The 16857-nt window shown below is 42.9% G+C and overlaps 1 protein-coding gene across 1 annotated transcript in view; it reads right to left on the bottom strand.

The window, feature by feature from the left end:
• The window catches only part of ntrk2a (neurotrophic tyrosine kinase, receptor, type 2a), a 280149-nt gene that overhangs the window by 79180 nt on the left and 184112 nt on the right, over nucleotides 1–16857 (bottom strand). Inside the window, exons 13-14 of the mRNA XM_068030046.1 lie at nucleotides 5239–5369; nucleotides 3016–3188 (exon numbers count right to left, since the gene is read on the bottom strand). Of these exons, the coding sequence (XP_067886147.1) occupies nucleotides 3016–3188; nucleotides 5239–5369 (304 nt within the window). The remainder of the gene's footprint in view (nucleotides 1–3015; nucleotides 3189–5238; nucleotides 5370–16857) is intronic.

The following is a 16857-nucleotide window of genomic DNA, read 5'->3' as shown; positions in this document are numbered from 1 at the left end:
GAGATGGTCATTGCCTGGCACTTGTGTGGCGCGAATGTTACTTGCCACTTATCAGCCCAAGCCTGGATATTGTCCAAGTCTTGCTGCATTTTTACACGGACTGCTTCAGTATCTGAGGAGTCACGAATGGTGCTGAACATTGTGCAATCATCAGCGAACATCCCCACTTCTGACCTTATGATTGAAGGAAGGTCATTGATGAAGCAGCTGAAGATGTGTGAGGTGCTGTCAACCTTTCAAGCTGCACTGCACGTGATTGCAGAGGGATGGAGGAGTTTGCCTCTAGCATGAGTGCTACGATGCCTCAGGCATTGGAACTGATGCCTACAGCCATCGAAAGAGTGGCCACCTGCACAGAGCATCAGATGCAGGTCCTCACCAATGGCCTGCACACTCAGACTGTCACCTTAAGCAAGATCATGGCAAACCTTACCTTGACCATTCAGCGCCTTAATGAAGTACAGCAAAGCACTCTCCAGCTCTTGGTTAGCAGGGAAGTGCAGTTGGGCCAGGAAAGGGAAGATGGAGAAAGGGAACATGGAAGTGGAGACTCTGTTCCACTCATGACCTCATGCTCCTTCCTTAGTCAAAACCCCACACGCTGTAGCCTGTCCCGAGATTCGAATCTGTCCCTGCACAGGTGCATGTGCAGCAGTTTTTGGCAGGGCCTTCCCAGCCTCCTAAACCCAAATGGCATCTGCCAAGAGCATCTGAGCAGTCAAAGCAGAGGATCAAGCAGCCTGCCTCCAGCTGTGCTGAAGCCACAGGGGTTGCCCCACGTAGAAAAAGGAAAATAAAATATTTGTAGCGCACAAGGATATTTACGTGGGTGTTTGCATTGTTACATTTCTTTTTCATGTTTATGCTCTATAAAATTTATTTCACCATTCCATTTTCCCATCTTGCCCATTTTGGCTTGCCTTCTGCCAAGAGGCCTTTTTCCTTGTGAAGAATGGTATGACAAGAATTAAAGATGAGCAATGGGTATCTGTGAGAGGGATGTATTATTGATTAAGGGATTGCTTCGTGCTGGAGACTGGAGGAGCACCATGTGTTCAGAATTAGTGTGCCAAATAGCTGCACTCACTCAGTTTAAGTGAAGTGTGTCTGAATCAGGCTGTTCTGGGCATCCCTGACAGATGTGTGTGTGGTTACTGCTGCCCTCGCCACATCATGCTCCTCCTACTTCTCTAGTTGCTCCTCCAAAGAGGCAGAGCACTCATCACCATCCTCCTCCTGGAGCTCCTCACTGCTGCACAATGTTGTGCAATGTACAGCATGACACTATCATTTTGGAAACCCTGGCTGGTGTATACTGACAGAGGTCAATAGATTTTTGTGTAATAAGTGAATTAAGGGGTAGAGGGATAATGCAGGAAGATGGAGTTGAGGTAGAAGATCAGCCATGATCTTATTGAATGGTGGAGAAGGCTTGAAAGGCCAAATGGCCTACTCCACCTCCTATTTCTTATGAAGAGTACCTCTGGATCGGTCCAGGCACCTGAATCGCATCTTCATCATCTTGATTGCTTGCTCAATTACAACTCTGGTTTTAATGTACCTTTAGTTGTACCTTTCCTGAGCAACAGTGTTTGGGTTTCTTTCAGGTGTCGTCAGTCATATCTTCAGAATGTCTCCAGGGAGCCTCCGCTAACTCTGCTTCAAGGTGTGAATATTTCAGGAAGACTTGACTGGCACAGGTTGAATGCATCATGGCCACTCCCTGGGAATCATGCACAGATATACATAATGATCTTTTGGTGGTTGCAGACAAGCTGAACATTGATGGAGTGGAAGCCCTTTCAGTTGATGAGGATTCCCGGGTGATCTGGGGCTGACTTAATTGCCACGTGTGTTCTGTCAATAAGTCCCTGGACGTGTGGGAGCTACTCAGAGTGGCAAAGCAGAGCACCTGCTCATTCTGACTGACCTCATCAGTTCCAAAGTGTACATAGTGCCGGCTATGGTAAACATGGCATCAGTCATCTGTGAGATACACTTGTGGCAGCAGATTGTGAGATTCTACAAATATCATCAGCAGATCCCTGGAAGGAACCAGAGGCAAAGAAATTAAAGGCTGTGGTGAAGACCACCTGTTGTGATGAAGCCCACATGCTGTGGTGGGATTTCAACCCATGTCCCCAGAGCATTGCCTGGCTGCTGGATTACTAGTCCATGACATTATCACTATGCCACCACCTCCCCTGGGAGAAGGAGAAGGCTGCTCCTGCTGCTGATGGTGATGGTGTTGCTGCTGATGCTGGTGCTGCTCCTGCTGCTCCTCTTGTTCCTCATCTGAGGTCCAAGGTGCATAAGCAGCTCCCATGTTGATCTGAAGGTTGATGCATGTGAAGTGTAGCTCAAAGGCAAAAAACTCTAAGGTAGTTGAAATAACCTCCAAGGTCTTGGAATCACCTACAAAGCAGTGAAAGCACACTCTCAGAACAAGTCCTCTGAGCAAAAGCCTTTCACTTAGGCAAGGTAGCAGGTGCAAGATACCAGTATTTTAAAGCATTTCTTGCCTGTCAATTATTCAGGCCCCTCAGCTCCCACTATCCCCTCACCTTGATTTTCCTGGAAGCCTGGGAAACCATACACATTAATCTCAGAATTCAGCGCTAAAGAAGCAGATAATATGCAGTTTACATATGCAAACAGCTGATCCACCTGTACCACAGGGGTTTCCCGCGCACTACAGATCATGCTTAGGTTAAAGGTGGAAGATGGCGGGCTGCTGCTGGCTTCCCGACAAGCCAGCAGTTTCAGCTCTTTTAACCTTCCACCCGCTTGGAAACCCACCCATCTTGTCAGGTTAAAATTCCAACCATTAACTCTGTTTCTTTCTTCACAGATGCTGTCAGCTCTGCTGAGTATTTCCAGTATTTTCCATTTTTATTTCAGATTTTCAGAATCTGTGTGTATTTGCTTTTGCTATACCTGTTTGGAGTAGTTTTTCAGCAGTAAAATGATAACATCACTGTAACAGTATAGAAACTTGTAGTTTTCTAAACCAACCTGAGAAATTTGTTGAGATCTCCATGCTTCATGTATTCAAATACCATAATGAGTGGGTCACCTTCCACGCACACACCATAGAATGTCACAATGTGCTCATGCTGCAGGTTGGTCAAGAGCTCCGCTTCACGATGGAAGTCCTTGCGTGCATTGTCACTGGCTTCTTTTAAGGTCTGTATTGTTTGAAATAACAAAAGGTTTTTCAAGTATGTGTTTTTCAGCTTTTTTTTTGTCTATTAGGCAACAAAATGAAAAACATGCATTTTGAGAATTTGGCACTTGTGAGTGCTCAACAGATGATACGGCTTGTTAATTTGTTCTGGAAAACTCAGTGATTCCCTCGTCCCAAAGTAGACAACCTAGCTCCACAAGTCCTCATGTTCCCTGTACCATTTTCCACCTGTGAGGATGGACAGGTACAAGTATTTACCCATAGCCATCTACTAAGGGTACCCTACATTTTATGAATAGGAGATAAATGAGAGTGGCTTGTGTTGGTACATGCTGCTGATGTGCCAGTTGAAACTGAAAACTAGTTATTGTATATAAACTCAATTATATTTGACAGAGGTATCAAACATATCATCATTACTGAGGAGTATTATGATAATTAACTTAGTGTTAGGGTCCAACATATATCACATTTTATAGTGAATAAACAATGCAACTTTTACTCTGATGACTATTACTTCGGAATATTCTATGTTCTAGAATTAATCCTTAAAGCACAGGTTATTTCTAAATATTAAAACCACGACCTATATAAAGGATACACATCAGTGAATGTTGAATTGAATGAATGGCAGACTAGCATTTTTATATTGTCTTAGCACATTTCTCAGAAACATCTCATCAATAACAAATTACTTAGAAGTAAATTGTTAATGTTATATAGACAAATGTAGCAACCATCTTACATATAGCAAGATTTCTTAAACATCAATGTGATGAATAACCAGTTAATCAGCTTCCAGTAATATTGGTTGAGGGAACAAGGATGACCAAAACAATTTGCTTTACTTCAGATAGTGCAATGGGATGTTTAGCAATTACCTGAACCACCAGAATGGACTGACAGGACCTCAGTTTAACGTCTCATCTGAAGAACAGCCCCCCTTACAATGCAGCATTCTGTCAGTACTAAGTGTCAGCCTAGAGCTTGTGCTCAAGTTCTGGCATGAAACTTGAATGCACAGCCTTCTGACGCTGGCAAGATTGCTAACAATTGAGCCAAATTGACATTACAGATTACAATGTACTGCAAAATAATTCAACAAAGGTCAGGAACAAGTATTTAACCTATCCACATCTGGTTTGTTTCTGTAACTCAATACTATGCCAATGTATTTTTATAGCACACACTGTGGCATTTTTATTTTTAAAAGTTTTTTAAAAAATGGTAAACTGTTCCATCAGTGGCACCTCAGATTCCTAGCCACACATCATAAACCACTGTATGTAAGATGCATGGTATAATCCACAAAGCCCCTTTCTGTGTTCCGATGGTACACTGCTGACAATCCTGCAATAGTCCTCAAAGACCACGTTGTCTCCACATTGAACACCACAGGTCATTCCTGTTACATCAATAATTTAGTTTGCTGCAGAAATGTATTTAAGTTCCAGTATACAATGCATAGGATTTCACACAATTATTAGAAAGTATGCTTTCTAAGAAGATGCTGTAAAAGCAATGCAAACACAAGTGAAATATTATGAGATGTTTTATGTTGGTGTAAAGTTGAAAGTGCCTCAGTATAGCAAACTGTGTAAGATACAACTATCGTATGAGCAATGAACATAATCGGGACAATAAATTATTAATTTAACAGGAATGTACAACAGAAGGCATACAATAAGCTGGAATGCATACAATATGCACTGAGGGCAAGTGTGACTGGTTTTCAATTTCCACTCAGCTGACTACTTTCTATGTGAATATTTGTCTTCTAAGTGGAATCGACTGTATTTGCATCCCTCTGTTATCAGATTCCTATATTTTCCATGAACAGTTTTGCCGAGCTGGTCTACTGTCATTGCCATATGAAACCAGACCATATTTTTAAATCCAAGGGTGAGATCATGTATCGTGCTCTTTTGACATTGCATTAGTCCTGCACAGCCCAACCTAAAAGATAACAGGCTGAAAGCTAGACAAGCATTTATCACAAGGAGCTCCAGACCAAGCCATAAATTAATAATTGCAATTCTATAGTATTGTACCTTCACTGCCACCAAAGTTTTGTCTTCTTCTGTGTAGAGGTTATGACATTCAGCAAGAAACACTTTACCAAAAGCTCCTTCGCCCAACTCCCTCTTCAGGACAATATTGTGCCGTTTGATGTTTCGGACAACTGTTAAAACATAAGAATTACTATTATTGCTATAATAAATTAGAAATGATATGACTATTTCTTTTAATATATTTGGGCAAGTACAAAGGATAATCGAGTATTTGATAGTTCTGCCATATATAAGAACATAAGAACTAGGAGCAGGAGTAGGCAATTCAGCCCCTCGAGCCTGCTCCGCCATTCAATACGATCATGGCTGATCTCAGCCATAAAGGACACAGAATGTGTAAGGTGTGAGTATAGGAACACCAACCAAATTATGTGTAGCAAAGACTTCGGCCGGGAACTTACCCTTGGCGGACGGGAGCCGTCCACCCACTGAAAAGTCGGTGGCGAACCCAATTCCGCCTGGCCTGGGGATCCGACCCGCATTTTGTGGTTCCCCAGCCTTTACCTGTTCTGAGGCGGCACTTCCACCCACTTAAGGAAGGAAGTCCCACCTAATAGAGCTGCCAGCCAATCAACAGGCCGGCAACTCTAAGTCCCAACAGCGCCACTGGGAGTGGTGGCAGTTGCTGGGACTGCAGCCCAGCTTCGTGAAGATGATGTCAGGGAACCCCGAAATAGGGGCGGCGCAGTGGTTAGCACTGCAGCCTCACAGCTCCAGGGACCCAGGTTCGATTCTGGGTACTGCCTGTGCGGAGTTTGCAAGTTCTCCCTGTGTCTGCGTGGGTTTTCGCCAGGTGCTCCGGTTTCCTCCCACAGCCAAAGACTTGCAGGTTGATAGGTAAATTGCCGTTGTAAATTGCCCCTAGTGTAGGGAGGTGATAGGGAATATGGGATTACTGTAGGGTTAGTATAAATGGGTGGTTGTTGGTCAGCACAGACTCGGTGGGCCAAAGGGCCTGTTTCAGTGCTGTATCTCTAAATTAAATAAATAAATAAGGTCAGTTTTTGTTGCCTCATCGGGGGTGATCGGTTGGGCCCCGGCGAGGCAAGGGTGGTTGACTGGGGAGGTGTTTTGGGGGTGGTTGGGGCAGTGGAGGCAGCCCCCCATCAGGCACAGGGTGCCCGATCATGAGGGTGCCACCACCCCCCCCAAGCCGTCAAAGAGCTTCCTGCTTTTAACAGGTGGCTTTTCTCAGGCCTGGGCCGCCCGCTGTCCACCGGTAAAATCCCATGGCGGCGGGCGGAGGTATTTAAGTGGCCGTTAAGTGGCCACTTAAGGGCCTTGAATGGCCTGGGGTGGGTGGGCCATTTTTCGTCACTGCCACCCTACATAAAGTGGCGGTGGAGGCGGGTTGGGAAAAGACCCCTGAGCCTCCCACTCCATTTTATGCCCCCCCGACCCCTACCACCCCCCCCCCCCACCCCACCTTCCCGTTCTTTGTGGGGGGGGGGGGGGTGTAAAATTCCAGCCATCATTAGAGACATTTGATTTATCTCACTATCCTGTGGAATGGGCTCAGCAATACCAACTTAATATACACGTGGGGCAGCAGAACTTGCATCCTGTAACTTTTCTCAATACTTGTGCTTCCATGTAATTTTGCACTTGAATTATATCATAACAATTGTAATTCCACATTTTTCATCTCTCAATTGTTCCATAAAATAACTGGGCAGGTTGTGGTAAACCCAGCTTAATTTTTTACATTAGTCACAATTTTAACCTGACTTATTTTCTCCGCATTCCCCATCACTTACCCAACCCTAAAGATTAATCACCCTAGAAACAAATTCAAATATAATGACATCAAGAGGGCTTTCTCCTCCTCCTCTTGTTTTAACTGAGCACACATTTAGGGTAATTTTACTTTTCGGGGACGAAGGGGAAAAATCGATTCAGCAGGCTGCTGAATTGATATCGCACATTTACACTAGCACCCAAAGGCAAAATTATCCCTATTGTCTCAAAAGTCAGGAATTAAGCTGCAGGCAAAATTCTTTAATTATTGTGCACACAATCGCACATGCTCCTCACAGAGATATTCCATTTGTTGGGGTAATAGCTGTTTCACATCACTAAATAATAAACTGTATGACCTCCATTTCTAAGGTGTTGGAATGTTTAGTGTGTAGTTAGGATGCTAGAAAGGAACAAGACCTAATATGTCATAGCAAAGATAAAGACACTGTTTTATTTTATTTATTTAGAGATACAGCACTGAAACAGGCCCTTCGGCCCACCGAGTCTGTGCCGACCAAGAACCACCCATTTATACTAACCCTACAGTAATCCCATATTCCCTACCACCTACCTACACTAGGGGCAATTTACAATGGCCAATTTACCTATCACCTGCAAGTCTTTGGCAGTGGGAGGAAACCGGAGCACCCGGCGAAAACCCACGCGATCACAGAGAGAACTTGCAAACTCTGCACAGGCAGCACCCAGAATTGAACCCGGGTCCCTGGAGCTGTGAGGCTGCGGTGCTAACCACTGCACCACTATGCCCCAGTTTATGGAGCACGATAAATAAATATTTGTTTTTTTAATGGCTGTAAGACCATTATACATAAAGCGCTTTTACTTATTTCATGGAACTATATTTAGTCATAATTCCCGTCATGTATATGCACTTAGTGTCGAGTTCCCTCGCTGTAATGAGGACTGCCTTCAAAATTGGGTATGTTAATAAAAGCCCATTCAGTCCCAGCCGAATAATTAACAGGAGACTCATTCTAACAGAGTAAGTCTACCCCTGCTTATTATTGAGGATGGCCTGAATGGCTACTTATTAAAGTAATTTATTTCCATCTGTGTCTGACTGAGCAAAGCGGCTGCTGACAGAAACTGGAAGGTGATGCACAAATTGTGGTAAACTCAGGCCGCACCATTTAAATCAAATAAATTTAGACGATCATCTGGAAAAGTTAGCATCAATTGCCTGAAGCAGCAATCTCTTGAATATATTTTGGTGTGTACTGGTTTCCCAAACAGGAAGAATATCATGGATAGAACATGGCTAAAAGGAAGAGGGGAAAGCAAAGAGTTAGAAAATTTGAAACAAAAATGATTGTAACAAATGATCTTTCAAGAGCCTTTCCAAATACCTTAGTGTTTTTTATGCACCAAGTCATGTGGCACTGAGCCATAAAGACCACAAAGATTGCAGATTCAATCCCTGGTCTGTGTGAAGTCAGCAGATCATAGTGGAGACGCAACAGTTGGCTTCAATGTACCTGGGTCGGGAATATCTACTATGAGTAACCCCTCTTGGAGAATTTGTGTGGAGAACATTTTAGCACAGGGTTAGTGTTATGTTTTCACTGGTTTTGCTGGATATTTTATAGATCTGATTTATCTCAGAGCAATGCAGATACGACACTACTTCTAAATCAACAACATGTTTATTTACTGTACTTTAAAATATCTCAGCACTTACAAGATTTCAGTACAATGCCTTTCAGAACACTAATATTTACCAGAAACTTCCAGCCTCTCTTTTAGTTTCAGTTTCAAACTAAGCTTAAGCAATCAAGCACAGTGAACACTGATCAGTGGACAGACAAATACAATCAAACCTAGATCAATCAAACATTTGAACACTACAGTTTGGCTGAGATATGGTTAGCATCATGGTTACAGTAGGAAACCATAGTTTTCGTTCACATTTTTCACTTTCACTGCAAGTTATGAATTCCATAAATCTACCAATTTGTTAGCCAGTGCCAAAAAAAATCTTATCCTGGCAGCCATTTTATCATAAATACCCAACTGGTGTACCAATGTTCTCCAAGGAAGAGAAATTGCCACCCCTACTGGTCTGGCCTACATAAAACTCTAGTCCAGATTGCACACCTAATTCTTAGTGCATTCTTAAGTGGCCTAGAAAACTGCAAAATTGTACAATCACTACACAGTTTTTCATGAATGAAGCCTACCACCACCTTCCCAAGTCAGTTAGGATAAAAAAGAAAGAAAAGGAACACTTGCGTTTATATTGCACTTTTCACAACCACCAGATGTCTCAAAGTACTTTGTAGCCAATGAAGTACTTTTTGAAGTAAAGTCACTGTTGTAATGTGGGAATAAATAAAGGATAGGCAGCATTATCTACAATCATAATAAAGGTGATGCACTCCCATGGTATAATTTTCAGCCGAAAATTGACCAATAGTATTAGATATCACAGAACTATTGATGGTCAAGGAACTGCATGTTTAAGAAGGAAAAATTTTGTCCTTTGAATTCTAGCTGAGGTTATGGGGAGAATTTTAACATTCTGATGCACTGGGACAAGGGTGACGGGAGTGCGAGGTGGTATCATCATATGCCAACCTGCCTCCTGGGAGCAGGTTGGCTGTCTACCTCTTGCCCTGGCGGAGTATGACCCAAAGTTGGCAGATTGGAGTTGGTTTCCTGACACGCTTCCATTTTTTTGCTCATTTAACCTCTCCCCTCTTACACCTAAAATAAAAACTGAAAGTTCTGGAAATAATCAGCAGGTCTGGCAGCATCTGTGGAGAGAGAAGCAGAGTTAACATTTCAGGTCTGTGACCTTTCATCAGAACTGCAGATGAAAGGTCACAGATCTGAAACATTAACTCTGTTTTTCTCTCTCCACAGATGCTGCCAGATCTGTTGAGTATTTCCGGCACATTCTATTTTATTTCAGATTTCCAGCATCCGCAGTATTTTGCTTTTCATTTATCCACTTACACCTATCCCACTTGCTTACCAATGTTAAAATTTCTGCCTATATGTGAGATAAAATCAATTATACTGGAAATCTGAAGTGAAAACAAGATAAATACACAACAGTCAGTCTGCATCTGAAAGAGAAAGATGGGTTCTCATTTTGGCTGGGACCTACTTTCAACAAAACTGTTCAAGTTTCATTGGAGAAACATTCATCTTTCCTTCTCTTTCAGATGCTAATTGACCTGTTTTTACATAGACACACTCACACACAACACATTCTCTCTCTTTCATTTGTATTCTGATACATGAGGAAGTTAACCTTCAATCTCCAGGATTATGTTTGCAGTTTTCAAGCTTTCAATAGCAAAGTGGCAATGCCAAAATCTGTTGCCAAGCAGCTATCATTGAATAGAAGGGATTCTCGACACATAGGCATATGCTGCTGGTTGAATCAATTCATAAGATTAAATTACCCTTGGTCTGAGAAACAGGAGACTTGTAAAGGTTTTGAGGTGACATGAATTTAGTTACAGCTAATTTTTTTCCAAAATGATTCATCCTAAAATAAAAAATGGTACATATGATACACAATGAATACTGAGTCAACTACAACCACCATTGTTCAATCCATCACTGAAATAATACATTATGATCCTCTCTATGTTGAAAGATTTCGATGCTGTTTGCCACTCTGGCTTGAGGTTTCTATATAATATTACAAAAGGCAAAGCATGTCATTACCTTTCATTAATCTAACATTTTCCATCGAAGAATCTGATTAAATTTACTTAAAGGCTAAGCTTCAGTCAGATAAATCATCAATTATTCCCTTTTTAGAGGATTCTCTCAGATTTAATTTGAGAGTGCTGATTGTAAAATATCATATGCTCAGGAAATAACATTTTCATGAAATTATTTTAATTGAGTTTAACTAGGGATGGGCAACAACTGCTGGCCTTGCTAGTGATGTTCACATCCCATGAAAGAGTAAAAGTAAATCTGGTCATACATTTATTTAATTTGCACCCTCTCCACTCTCTCTGCTCAGCCTTGATATTTACTTAAGCCAGTGTTATTTGTATGTGAGCACCCATACAAAACCAGTAAATAGCAAACAAAACCCTTAAAGATACAGAATGATTTCCCCCCATCACTGACAACGCTGTCTGTATTGTGAAGACAACCTTCTTGAAGTGCTGCTTCCTCCATTCATTCGCATTACGTAACAGACTGTATGGTGATCAGAGTTGCATTGTCTCACTATCATCCTGTAGCACTTCAACCTGGATCATATCCCTTACTACAGTGACACTCTGAAAGGCCTCCTCATCACTAAGAACACTCTCCTAATATTAAAAAACTGGGGAGAAATCGCAAAATGTGTTCCCGTGGAGTATGAAATTCCTCAGGCTGCTATATTGCAAAAGCATTAGCCAGTCAGGCTTAACACATTGAAAAACGCAATCTATTCCAATTGTTTTAGAACTCAAAGTGAGACAAAAAAACTGAAAATATTAAAACAGAAATGTCAGAAATAAAACATTAAAAGTTCAATTCGTTTGTCAGAAAATTGTTCCTTGCAAATTATAGGTTCAATATTCAGAATATGCTTTCTGACTTTCCAAACACATTTTCTGTCCATCAATTTAACTCTTTATTCCTTCCAGAGACAACAGCGTTTTCAATTGATTAGGAATGCAATTTTGTCCCACCAGCAGTTCAGATTCACCAGAGATGGTGACACATTGGTATACAGTCGGGATGGAGTGGTCCTGGGAGTCCTCAACATTGACTCTGGACCCCATAACATTTCATGGCATCAGGTAAAACATGAATAAATAAACCTCCTGCTGATTACCACCTACATCAGCTACTGAATCAGTACTTCTTCTCCATGTTGAACACCACTTCAAAGAAGCACTGAGAGTAGCAAGAGCCAGAACTTACTCTGGGTGGGGGAACTTCAATGTCCATCATCAAGAGTGGATTGGTAAAACCACTACTGACCAAGCAAGCTGAGTCCTGAAGAACATAGCTGCCAAACTGGGTCTGTAGCAAATGGTGAGAGAAACAACACAAGGCAGCAACCTATCTGACCTCATCCTCACCAACCGACAGATGCATCTCCCCCTAAAAAAGTGTTGGTAGGAGTGACCACCTTGTGGAGACAGAGTGCTGTCTTTACAATGAGGATGCCCTCCATCCTATTGTGTGGTACTACCACCATGCTAAGTGGGACAGATTGAGAACAGATCTAGCAGCTCAGAACTGAGCATCGATGCAGTGCAGTGGGCCATCAGCAAGAATAGAATTGTATTCAACCACAATCTGTAACCTCATGGCCCAGAATATTCCTCACTTTATCATTAGCAAAAAGCCAGGGACCAACCCTGGTTCAATAAGGAGTCTAGGAGACCATGCCAGGAGCAGAACCCAGGCAATGAGGTGCCAACCTGGTAAAGCTTTAACACAGCAACACATGCATACTAAACAGTGGAACGAGCCTGCTTTATACAGAGCTAAGTGATTTCACAACCAATGGATCAGATCAAAGCTCTGCAGTCCTGCCACATCCAGCTGTGAATGAGTCATAGAGTCGTACAGCACAGAAACAAGCCCTTCGGCCCACCGCGTCCATGCTGACCATAATGCCTATCTATACTAATCCCACCTGCCAGCATTAATTCCATATCCCTCTATGCCTTGCTCATTCAAGTACCTGTCCAGATGACTCTTAAATGTTGCTACTGTTCCTGCCTCCACCACCTCCTCTGGCAGCTCATTCCAGATACCCACTATTCTTTGTGTGAAAAATTTACCCCTTTGATCCCCTTTAAACCTCCTCCCTCTCACCTTAAATCTATGCCCTCTAGTTTTAGTCACCCCTACCATGGGAAACAGACTCTGGCTATCTACCCTATCTATGCCTCTCATAATTTTATATACCTCCATCATGTCCCTTCTCAGCCTCCTTCGCTCCAGGGAAAACAGACACAGCTTATCCAAACTCTCTTTATAACTCAAGCCCTCCAAACCAGGTAACATCCTTGTGAATCTTTTCTGCACCCTCTCTAGCTTAATCACATCTTTCCTGTAGTGCGGCGACCAGAACTGCACACAGTACTCCAAATGCGGCCTAACCAACGTTATGTACAACTGTAACATGACGTCCCAACTTTTGTACTCAATGCCTCGGCCAATGAAGACAAGCATGCCATATGCCTTCTTCACCACCCTGTCTACCTGTTTTGCCACTTTCAGGGAACTATGTACTTGCACCCCAAGGTCTCTCTGCTGAAGAACACTCCCCAAGGCCCTGCCATTCACCGTATATGTCCTGCCCTGGTTTAACTTCCCAAAATGCATCACTTCACACTTGTCCGCGTTAAATTCCATTTGCTACTCCTTTGCCCCCTTTCCCAGTTGATCTATATCCTGTTGTAACCTTAGACAACCTTCTTCACTGTCCACTATACCACCAATTTTGGTGTCATCTGCAAATTTACCAATCATGCCCCTTACATTCACATCCAAGTCATTAATATATATGAAAAACAACAGAGGGCCCACCACCGAAGTTAAACTGACTGGCCTGTAGTTGCTGGGCTTATCTCACACCCTTCTTTGAACAAGGGTGTAACGTTTGCAATTATCCAGTCCTCTAGCACCACCCCTGAGGCTAAGAAAGAATGAAAAATTATGGCCAGTGCCTGTGCGATTTCCACTGTCACATCCCTCAGTATCCTTGAATGCAACTCATCTGGTCCTGGTGTTTTATCCACTTTAAGTACAGACTTCCTCTATCAATTTTAAACCCCTCTAGTATCTGACGTACCTCCTCTTTCAACATTGCATCTTCTTCCTTGGTAAAAACAGATGCAAATTATTCATTTAATACCTCAGTTATATCCTCTGCCTCCTTGTGTAAATCCTCTTTCTGGTCCATAATCGGCCCCTCTCCTCCTTTTACCACCCTTTTACTATTTATATGCCTATAGAAAACTTTGGGATTTCCTTTAATGCTAGCTGCCAGTCTCTTTTCATGCTCTCTCTTTGCTTCTCTTATTTGCTTTCTCACTTCCCCTCTGGACCTTCTATATTCAGCCTGGTTCTCAATTGTGTTTTCTACCTGGCATCTGTCATAAGCACGTTTTTTCTTCTTTACCTCTTTTGTCATCCAGGGAGCTCTGGATTTGTTTGCTCTACTTTTCCCCTTCAAGGGAACATACCTTGACTGTGCCCAAACTATCTCTTCTTTGAAGGTAGCCCATTGTTTAGCTACAGGTTTTCCTGCCAGCTTTTGACTCCAATTTATTCGCCCCAGCTCCATTTTTACCCCATTAAAGTTGGCCTTCCCTGAGTTCATTATTCTTACCCTGGATTGCTCTTTGCCCTTTTCCATAGTCAGCCTAAATCTTATGATACAATGTTCACTATCCCCTAAATGCTCTCCTACTGATACTTGATCCACTTGGCCCACTTCAATCCCAACAACCAGGTCTAGCAGTGCCTCCTTTCTCGTTGGACTAGCATAATACTGTTGTAGAAAATTTTACTGAACACACTTTAGGACTTCTTGCCCTCATTGCCATTTACACTACTATTATCCCAGTCCATGTTTGGATAATTGAAGTCCCCATTATAACTACTCTATAATTTTTGCACCTCTCTAATTTCCCTGCAAATTTGTTCCTCCATGTCCTTCTCACTAGCTGGTGGCCTATAGACAGCACCGAGCAATGTAACCGCACCTTTTTTGTTCCTTGGCTCTAGCCAAATTGATTCTGTCCTCGACCCCTCTGGGACACCCTTTTTCTCCAGCCTTGCAATGCTCTCCTTAATCAAAACCGCTACCTCTCTCCCTTTTTTCCCTTTCCTATCTTTCCTGAACACCTTGTATCCAGGAATATTTCACACCTAGTCCTGCCCTTCTTTGAGCCAGGTCTCTGTTATAACCACAACATCATATTTCCACATGGCAATCTGCACCTGTACCTCCCCTGTCTTATTAACCACACTCCGTGCATTCACATACATTCACATTAACCCTGATTCAGACTTTATTACTTTCTCCCTTACTCTGACCCCACCTAATAATGTACTATTCCCTACTCTCATGCTATCTATCTGTGCACCTTGGTATTCCTCTCTAATACTTGTTCCTGGTTCCCACACCCCATACTAGTTACCAGTTTTGCTTCCTTCCAATCTGAGCTCCCTCTCAGGTTCCCATCCCCTGACAATTTAGTTTAAACTCTCCCCAACAGCACTAGCAAATCTCCCTGTGAGGATATTCGTTCCAGTCCTGCTAAGATGCAACCCGTCCATCTTGTAGAGGTCCCACCTGCCCCAGAACCAGTCTCAATGTCTCAGAAATCTGATGCCCTCCCTCCTACACCAGTTCTCCAGCCACATATTAAATCGCTCAATTCTCATATTCCTTTACTCACTTGCATGTGGGACTGGGAGTAATCCTGAGATTACTGCTTTTGAGGTCCTGCTTTTTAATCTCCTTCCTAGCTCCCTAAAATCTACTTTCAGGAACTCATCCCCCTTCTTCGCTATGTCATTGGTATCAATGTGGACCACGACCTCTTGTTGTTCACCCTCCCCCAGAAGAATATCCTGCAGCCGCTCCATGACATCCTTGACTCTGGCAACAGGGAGGCATCCTGGAATCACGTTTACTGCAGCAGAAACGCCTCTCTGTTCCCCTAACTAACGAATCCTCTATCACTACTACGCTTCCACTCTTCTTCCTCCCCTCCTTGTAGCTGAGCCAACTGTGGTGCCACAAACTCTGACTGCACTCCTCTAAGGAACCATCACCAGTATCCAAAATGGAAAATCAATTAGCGAGTGAGATCATATCAGGGGACTCCTGCACTACCTGCCTGGTTCTCTTAGACTGCCTGGCGGTCACCCATTCCTACAGCAGCCTGCGTGCTCCTAGCCTGCGGTGTGACAACCTCCCTAAGCTTGCTATCCACATAGTCTTCCACCTCACGGATGCACAACAGTGACTATAGCCACCGCTCGAGTTCCAAAACCTGGAGTTCAGTCTTCTGCAGCCAGTGACACATCCTGCAGATATGTCTGTCTAGGTCATATGGTGCGTCCATGACTTCCCACATGCCACAGGCTGTGCATTCCCCTCGGCAGAGCTGCCCTGCTATACCTTAACTTTACAGGCTGTTTATGATAAGTAGAATAGCTTACCAGGTACTCACCAAACAGCTCCTCCCACTGCACCGAAGAAAGAACCAAATACTGGTGGATTAAAAAAAGTAGGAAAAAAAAGTAGAAAAATGGATCACCTCCTCCCCCCTTCACCAAACTTGCCACTCATCAAACTCGAATCTCTACACTCAGCTTGCAATCTGCACTCCCATTTGCAGGCTGCACCTAGACCTCTGTATTTATACCTTTTGAAGCTGAAACTGCAGCAACCAGATTAAACTGGTCAGCTACTTAACTAATCAGCTACTCTGCAGTAAGGCCTGTTAATCCCTGCCTAACACTGTAAGAAACTTACTTTACTTTCTTATCCCTACTTTACTTCCTTAACCTAACTTTAAACTAGAGGGTAAATCCCAGTTAAATGCTAACTGCAGACCAGGCTTTTATAAAGATAACACTTAAAATCTTCACTCACCAAACTTGAATCTCCATACTCACCTTGCAATCTGCACTCCGCCTCAACTCCAAGCTCTGAAGAGCTTTCCTTATCGCACCAGTGTGACATTTTTCTGCTTCCTAAGGCAGCCTGTGATCTTTCTGAGTGAGATTCTCAATGACTGCCTAGTTAGCAACAGTTCTTCAGACACAACAGCACATTGTTTCAAATATCTCCAGTGAAACAAGTTTAAGATTCTGGATCGCAATATTTGCAATCTCATC

Source organism: Heterodontus francisci, chromosome 4 (assembly GCF_036365525.1).
Source record: "Heterodontus francisci isolate sHetFra1 chromosome 4, sHetFra1.hap1, whole genome shotgun sequence".
In the NCBI taxonomy this organism is placed as follows: Eukaryota; Metazoa; Chordata; class Chondrichthyes; order Heterodontiformes; family Heterodontidae; genus Heterodontus; species Heterodontus francisci.
This window is presented reverse-complemented; position numbering and strand designations above follow the sequence as displayed.